The sequence below is a fragment of the Phyllostomus discolor genome, chromosome 1, assembly GCF_004126475.2.
Source record: "Phyllostomus discolor isolate MPI-MPIP mPhyDis1 chromosome 1, mPhyDis1.pri.v3, whole genome shotgun sequence".
In the NCBI taxonomy this organism is placed as follows: Eukaryota; Metazoa; Chordata; class Mammalia; order Chiroptera; family Phyllostomidae; genus Phyllostomus; species Phyllostomus discolor.
The window spans coordinates 70,147,494-70,156,399 of NC_040903.2; the positions used below are offsets into that span (position 1 = coordinate 70,147,494).

Here is an 8,906-nt window from a genome sequence, read left to right on the forward strand (position 1 = left end):
ACAAAAACATTTTTTGAACAAAAATGTTTCAAAACACCATATTTGAGAAGAAGGAAGAAGAAAGCATAATTAAGTGATTTAAGAAAATGTTTTAAAGAATTAGCAACCTTTTGTTCTGTGTTTTAACAATGCCCTCTAGTGCTCAGCTCCAACAGAAAATCAATTAAACAAGCATTTATTGAATACATACATGAGCTTGGTGGTATGAGGAGTGCAAAGAAATACCAGGTTTTGTTCCTGCCCTGGATGAGTTTATTCCTAATTCTAAATTTCAGAACACACACTTGAGAATGAACAAGCACATCAGAGTGGTTGGGAGAATGGGCTTTAATCAGGCAGCCTGGGTGAGAGCCATAGCTCTGGCACTTACTGACTCCATGATGTGACCTTGGACAGGTCACATGTCCTCTGCTCGGAGAACGAGTTAATGTTTGCAAGGAGCTTTGTGACAATATCTGGAAAACAGTAGTCTGTCACTGGATGGCAGCTAACTCTTCTCATTTTCTCCTGGAAAACACGACCACTGCTGGTTTTCAACTCAAACCTTCTTCTTCTTCAATCCCTTCAATTACTGAGGCTAGAAGCCCAGTAGTGCTGAGTTGTTCCTCTCTACTAGTTACCAGCTATCATGGATTTTACCAGATGTCTCCTGAATTTTCCCTCCCTCTCCAATCCCACTCACCATCCTAGTTTCTTAAATTTAACATTTCTTACCTGGGTTACTGCCATTTTAGCTGCTAAATGATCTTCCTATGTCTGCTTTCCAGTATTTAACTTATACTATAACCAACATTTTCCTAAAATGAAGTTCAAATCATGTCACATGTATTCTGAAAATCCTTTATTAGTTATTCAACAGAATAAAGGTCTGCTCTTTAGCATGGTGTTCCATGGTCTCTATCACCTACATTTTCGTCTGATCTTTTTCTATATTCTTCAAGAACCCATCCTCTATTCACACTGAGTTACTTTCTAAACAAGTCATCAATTTTTCTACCTTTATGCCATTCCTCATTCTGTCTGCTCAGAATAAAATATCTCTCTTTCTTGTGTTTTAGTCTTCCCTTCTTCCCCTCCTACCTTGAAGACTTAGTTCAAAAGCCAAGCCCCTCATAAGACCTTTCTGAACTTTCCCAGGTGGCGTCAACCATCCTGCATCTTCATTCTCAGAGCACTGTGCTTGGGCTATTATTGTATCATTTTCTTTATTTTAGCTTGCATTAGTGGTTATGTCTGCTTCCTTGAAAGAAGGAAAAATATTGTTCTAACTGTTAAAGAACAAAATTATTCATGATATTTGTGAAAGCATGGTAAGGAAGACTGTATCTGAAGAGGGATACTGTGCGGATAGGGATGGCTGCAGTGGGGTTTGGCGGTGGGGGAGACAGACTGCACTCAAGTGCAAATACAGTGTGGGAGAGTGGGGCTGTAGAGACAAGGAGCAGGGTGGGGGGCAGTGGATGAAAAGTCTGAGAGGAAGCAACCAGGGGAAGGGGGTCCAGGCTTAAAACTCCCAACAGGATTCTTGCTGGAGGCAGGATGGTATGATCAGACATCAGCTGGTGGGTGGTGGGGACGAGGAACCTGATCAGAGAATGAGGGTGGTCAGATGTGGAGGGTGGGGTTTCTGGTTAAACTGATTTAGCAGATCTTTTGCTAAAATAGAACAGTGCAGAGTCCAACACAGAAATCCAGAGGTTGAGGCCTAGCTGAGAAGTTCAGGGAAGCCTGGGTAGAGTTTGGTCAAGGAGAGAGTCTTTGTCACTCTTTCATTAAATTGGTACTTTCCTATAGCTACAGCAAACATGGCCTAATTTAGTGTTTTGCACATAGTTTTTTCTTTCCTCACTAAATGTTTGTTGAATGGTTAAACAAATGAACAAACAAGATCAGCCGGAATAATGGTGTCCAGTAACAAAGCAGTATTCAGTAATTTCTTGGGAACAGATTAATCTTTCATTGCTCTTGGAATAGATTAATCAGTATGCTAACAAATAATGTTCTCTCTTCTTTATTTTTATGCACTGTGTATGCCTACTTAATAAAATAGATGCCTTTTTATCTATCTATACACTCACTGTATATATATATTTACACATATGTAGTATATATGTATACATGTGTAGTGAGTATATATGTCTTATTCCTTGTGCCTTTCTTATTTGTTTTTATCTCTAGCCTAGTGATTACCATATTTTTAGGACTATAAGATGCACCAGACTATAAGATGCACCTAGGTTTTAGAGGAGAAAAATAGGACAAAACTTTTTAAAGCAAAAAATGTAGCAAAATGTTTAATAACCTGTGACTCCACTCCCCTGCCATGCCCCCCGCCCCTCAGAGCCATGTAAGCTACATTCTTACTATAAGACACACCCCCATTTTCTCCCAAATTTGGGGAGTGGGGGTGCGTCTTATAGTCTGAAAAATATGGTATGTGAGAGCTACCGAATAAGTATCCACCACACTTGTAAAGTAACTTAAAGCTCTGATGGAGGTTGTATGAGAAAGGGACAATGGGTATGGACCGCTGGGCTCCCGGTGCCGAGAACAGTGCCTAGCATATAGGGGAGGCACAGTAAATATGTGTCCTTATGAAATTAAAGATGTTTAGGAATAAAATACTTTTCAAAATCTTCTTTCCTTCTATGATGTTCTTATTTTCATTTTTTCACATATTTTCCAGTTGAAAATGACCCACACTTCATCATTTACCTACCAAAAAGTCAAAAGAATATTTGTTTCAACATTGACTCAGAACCTGGAAAAATCCTCAACCTTGTTTCGGATCCAGAATCAGGTAAAAATAAAAAGATATGATATTTGAATTGGACGATTAGATCTTTGTCACGCTGCACTGCCACTGCCTGGGATTTCTTCCTTTCTCACTGTAATAGAAGTCCTATGTTTTTCAAATTCCTATAACTAGTTAGAAAAAATTGTAAATATATTCCTAAGTGTTTGAACCATTATAAATAATATACTCTTGGCGTAAACTAGCATAATTTGTAATATAATTAAACTATAATAAATTACAGCTATATAGTGAGAGTTACAAAGGAAAAAGTGTTATATAAATCCTAGAGCAAAATAACAATAGTATGTCCAGTTCTATAAGTTTGAATTATGGTGCCCACACATGAAAAAAGAATGGCAACCAAGAGAGAAAACAAACTTTTTTACCTCCGTAGGGATTTTGGTCAATGGACAGCTCATTGGTGCCAAGAAGCCCAAGAATAAAAAGCTAAGCACCTATTTTGGTAAACTGGGATTTTATTTCAAAAATGAAGACATGAAAATAGAAATTAGCACTGAGAGCATCACCCTGAACTGGGGCACTCGTACGTCGGTCTTATCCTGGTCTGACACAGCCCAGGTCACTCATCGGAGGCAAGTATTATTATGTCTGAATTTGGGCCTGTCCTTGAAACATTACATAAATAAACCCCAACATCTGAGACATAAACATAAACCTTAAAATCATCAGTTTAAATATGAATAAGTTGATGTTTAGAAAAATTCTTGCTACCCACCCGCCTGCTCCTAGCAGCCAGAAGCCTATGTCTGGTTCACCAGGTGTCTCAGTGCTAGCCTAGTGCCTGCTACTTAGTAAGTACTCAATAAGTCCAAGCTGGGTAGGTGACTGAGTCCATCAGCTGAAATCCACAGGCAACTTCGTGTCAGAAATGCTCAGATACACTATGATTGTGTCCTGTGAGTAATAACTTCCCTTTAGTATCTGTTTAAAAAATATATACATTGACAGAATTTCACAGATGGAGAAATAAAACAGCATTTTGTGGCAAAAACATGGTAAGGGTCCTAGAAAGCTAGCAGGATTCTACTGGGAGGAATGAGAGTTCATATAAGGGGTGAGAGGGGTGACTTTCTAAGAAGAGCGTGCTCTCAAAGTGTTGATTCTGTTTTCACTTTTCCACTAGGGTGCTTGTCTCGCTGAAGAAAGAGAAAACTGTGACAATCACCCTGGATAAGGAGCTGTCTTTCTCTGTGTTACTTCATCGTGTTTGGAAGAAGCACCCGATCAACGTAGACTTTTTGGGGATCTACATTCCCTCCACAGACAAGTTTTCACCTAAAGCACATGGACTAATAGGTAAAGTGTTGATTAACCATCTGACAAGTGTGGGGCCATACTAGGGCCTGAGCAGCTTAGGATAATGGTGGTTAGAACGTGGGAAAGTGGTAGGTGTGAACTCAAAAGCATAGGATGCACGTTCTGAGCCGGGGTCTTAATTTGTAAAGGTGACTGAGCGACAACACAAAGAGGCCAATGCCACTAGAAGAAACATTAGCTGTTAGTACCAGATTCTTCTAGAAACAAGAGGCATGGCTGGCCGTACCAGACCACAGGAGGAAGACCAGGTTCTGGTCGGGGAAGCAGGAGCAAGTGATGGTGTCAGGCCAGAGCCCTTATAGGGGTTTCCATTGAAAGACAAGGCAGAGCAGGGTCGATTAGGGTTCGCTGTTTTGAATAATTCGCACGGACTTTGGGCTATAGAGTGGTCTCTAGCTGCCTGGCACATGGCCCTGGAATGATGTCTTCTGCATTATACAGGCCAGCAGATGAGGTCTGCCTCTGGGTTGGTAAGTTGTATACAGAAGGCATGGTCCTGGTAGAGTCCTTCGCTATCTTTCAGAATTGGCTAGCCTGGGAAGGGCAGTTCCTCCCGAGCCAGACAGGGGTTTTAAGATGTCAAACATCATACAATATATAGAAAGTAAGAAACATAGCAGTGCAGGGTGATTCAGTAATGCTGTATAGTGAGGACCTTTACCATTCCAAACAAGGTTTCCCAGAACCTGGATTTCATCATCACAAACTGGGCAAGAGAAGAGGCAGGTAAACTTTAAGTTTTATGGTGAAGTTTTTTTTCTAACTGAAGAGAGGTGAACTGGCTGACGGAGACTGTGATAATAAGCACATCTAAGCCAACCTTCCCTACATTTCAAAGAATGGTTCCAATGTAAGCCTCTGACATCCCAAATAAATCTGTTCCTGTGATTTGAGCTATGCTCTCATGTGCTGAACTTCACCCCCTGACCTGACTCAGGGATTTGATTTTACTTCAGATCCAATAGATCAGACTCATATGTAAAGTGACTGTGGGGTGAGCAGCACGGATTTGCTCTCAGAAAGGAGCCATCTCTCCTGACACTGTGCCCTTTTTCTCTGAGGATGCCTTTCTACCCCAGAAATTCTGGAGGGAGGAACAATTGGTACCTTGGCTCAAATAACCAGCTCATCTTTTTTGTTTATTCTTGGGCAACATGTAAACCACTGCCTGGCCTTTCTCTCACCAGGCCAGTTCATGCACGAGCCAAAGATACACATCTTCAATGAGCGACCCGGAAAACACCCTGAGAAGCCAGAGGCGAGCATGGAGGTGAAAGGACATAAGTTGGTTGTCACCAGGTAAGCCTTGGAGGCATATGAGAGTAACAAAAAGGGCTCCTGCTAGCATTGGACTCACACAGCATGACCCATGTCAACCTAAGCGATCCATCCAAAAGGAGCACATACATAACCTGTGCATAAGGACACTGCGTTTTGTCCATTTGAGATGAAAGTGATGACTCCATATATACAATTAATCTGTTGTTCTCACCTTCATACATTAGAAGCTGTGTGGTCACAAGCTGAAAAATTGAAAAAAGGCGATCAAAGGAGGAAATCGTAAAAATACCCACATGCCATCATGCTAGAAAATGTAGATTTTTAAAATTAAAGCTAGAGCCTTCATAGCCTCATGTGAGGCTATGTCCACAACACTTGAGAGGTGTGTTCCCACCTCCCTTCCACTTCTAAATTAACTAGCCCTCTTTACTTTGCTGGAAAAGTCCATGTTGGTCAGTCTGTCAGGATTATTTGAGTTACCGAAGGACACGGTTTATTCTGTCCCTCCAACACTAAGCTGCAGACTCTGATGACTTGGGGCATGAAGATGGGCGGGAGCAGGCAGATTTGGTGGTGGAAGGGGCGCAAAGAGCAGCAAGGGTGGGGAGCATGCCTCCTTTTGAGATATGCAGCTGGCATGCCTTGGTCTGTGCCATAACCACCCGCACCCTTTTTCTTGCAGAGGCCTCCAGAAAGACTACCGAACAGATCAAGTGTTTGGAACAGATGTTCCCTGTTGGTTTGTACACAACAGTGGAAAGGGTTTCATCGATGGACACTACAAGGATTACTTTGTGCCTCAGCTCTATAGCTTCCTCAGATGGCCTTAAAGGACTTTACCTTCGGAAATTGCATGTATAAATATACATTTTCCCAGCCACTCTTGCAGTCACTCTTGTTTGAATAATTTAAAAAACTAACTAGATATTAACACATATGAAGAAAATAAATGCTTTACAAAGAAGCTTTGGGGTTTTGTTGTGTCTTCAGATGCTAATGTATGCTCATTAGGACGATATGAAGAAAAGCTGCTTTGGCGAGTCAGGCTGGCATCCAGGCAGGGTCCCAGATCTTCAACTTTGCAGGTTGAGTACATTTTTTGCATTGTCAGTTATGTGGGAAATTCAGTTATGAGGTTATAGGGTGAGCATGGAGTCAGAACAGAGTAAATTATAATGTATAAGGAATTGACTTGCATAATCATGAAGGCAGATAATCCAAAATCTGTCAAGTGGGCCAATGGTGTGGGCCCGGGAAAGCTGACATTCTGGTTCAAAGGCCGCTAAGCAGGAAGAACCAATGTTGCAGGTGAAGTCCAAAGGCAGTCACTTGGGGAGAGAGTGGGGGTTTTTCTGTTCAGTGCTTCAACTGATTGGATAAGGCCCACCCACATTAAAGAGGGTGATCTGGTTTACTCAATTTACCTTTTTAAAGGTGGATTTCATCCAAAATAGACACACCAAGTAAAATGTCTGACCAACTCTCTGGGCACCCTGTAGCCCATCTAAATTGACACATAAAATAAGCCATCACAAGGCCTTAGCTGCCACTCTCATTCTGTTAAACTAGCCCTTCTCCAAGTAAGATAAAAATACAATTGGGTAGATGTCTTCTGATTAAATTACAATCCTGTAGCAGTCTTGCCTCCCTGACTATTCTAAAATCACCTTGGAGACATTGTTGCTCTTCAATTCCTCAGGTTTAAACATTGCTCAGGGTATCATTTCAGATGGCTAATTGCATGCAGTACTGACGTTACTATGATTCTGAATCTCGGTTCCAAATGCTCCTGAAGCCCCTCTGTCTGTGAAGCCACAAGTTTCACACTGATTTAATAGATCACCTTCCTTAGTAGTACTCCTTGTAGGTCTTTGATTTTGTTTGTAGCTAAGCAATTTCTAAGAGTAATGCCCTTTCATTTTAAACCTTATATGATTAAATTTATTTCAAAATAAGTTAACTGGCAAATTATGTCCTAACAAAAGGCTAATGGCATTAATAAGGCAAAATAAGTAAACAAGAAATAGAAGGTGAAATCAGGTGATTGTCATGTCTGCATTGTACAGAAGATTCTGGCAATACAGTCCAAGTCTTACCCATTGTAATTCTTTGTTTTCCTTTGTTTATAACTTCTCTTTAAAAATCAATTCCTGCCATGGCTGGTGTAGCTCAGTGGATTAAGCCTGGGCTGTGAACCAAAGGGTCATAGGTTCAAATCCCAGTCAGGACACACACCTGGGTTGCTGGCCAGGTCCCCAGTAGGGGGCGTGTGGAAGGCAATCACACATTAATATTTCTTTCCCTCTCTCCTTCTCCTCTCTTTAAAAATAAATAAAATCTTTAAAATCCATTCCTGAAATGCACACATTTTCACAGCCAAATTGATAAAAATTACTTATAAAACTGAAAGGTATTTTTATGAAATTTTCTCTCTATAATTTGGTAACAATTACTTTTCATTTTAGAATGTGGACAAAAGTACCTCTTCTTGGAATACTCAACCCATAGTTAAAAAAGCAAGTGATTATATTTTGACATAATTGTAAAATTTTAAACAAATATGATTATTTCTGTAATATAATCTCAGTACTAAGTGGCATACCTTTTAGTTTCATTCATTTATAAAAACTGGTCACCTTTGATACATCTTAAAAAAATCTGTTTTCCATTTCCTATTTCAAAAATACTACTTAAAATGCTAATATACAACACAGACTTCAAAAATGGGTTCTTATAGTTATTATTTGTTAAAAACTGACTTTAACATTGCTACCTTTAGGTAAGTTTAATTTGATTTGTAGTATTTTATTTGTGCTTCAGTGTTTTTCAAATAATGATGAAAATGTCGGGATGCATATTTATATGCAACAGATATGGAGCAAGAGTCCTATAAAAAGAAACTAGATTTAAAATTAAATTCATGTTATTCAAATTATCAAAACTTATTAATAGCTGTTGTTTTTGAAATTCATTGCCTGCAAAAATTTTAATATGGTTCACACGTTTCCCTTGATACCAGAAATATGCCTTCTCTATATAATTAACTTTGAATTACAAATGAACAACTACTTTTGAATTTCAAACAAAGGAACCAAATTAATGGGAATCATTGGAAAGGAAGGGACTATTCCATGTCCACCTTTTGATTAGTTTCTGAAAGTATTATGCTCTTGGTGATGAAGGAAAACCTGACAATTACCTATATTACGTTTATTTTGTGGAGCACCTTGCAACCCACTGGTAATTGATCAATATTTAATTTTGTATAGAGCCGGGGTATTACAGTGCTGGTATTTGTCAGATATATTAATCATCTTTACCATTTATGCAGTCTGTCTTCAAAGCTTTTCCTAGGTATCAATCTAAACAGTTTCCATTAAACCAATTAAATATACATGCCTTGTCAGGAAAATGAGAGCCTGTGTTTCAGAAAAACCATACTTTTGGCTCAGATCATTCCTCTGTCATAAATTTGTTTGTGTTTTTAATA

At 39.5% G+C, this 8,906-nt stretch overlaps 1 protein-coding gene across 1 annotated transcript in view; it reads left to right on the top strand.

Moving 5' to 3' along the window:
• ITIH2 (inter-alpha-trypsin inhibitor heavy chain 2) overlaps positions 1–6,317 on the top strand; it is a 33,965-nt gene extending 27,648 nt beyond the window's left edge. Inside the window, exons 17-21 of the mRNA XM_028508052.2 lie at positions 2,687–2,800; positions 3,192–3,390; positions 3,942–4,114; positions 5,323–5,434; positions 6,099–6,317. Coding sequence (XP_028363853.1) covers positions 2,687–2,800; positions 3,192–3,390; positions 3,942–4,114; positions 5,323–5,434; positions 6,099–6,246 — 746 coding nt within the window. The 3' untranslated portion in view covers positions 6,247–6,317. The remainder of the gene's footprint in view (positions 1–2,686; positions 2,801–3,191; positions 3,391–3,941; positions 4,115–5,322; positions 5,435–6,098) is intronic.
• The last annotated feature ends 2,589 nt before the right edge of the window (positions 6,318–8,906 follow it).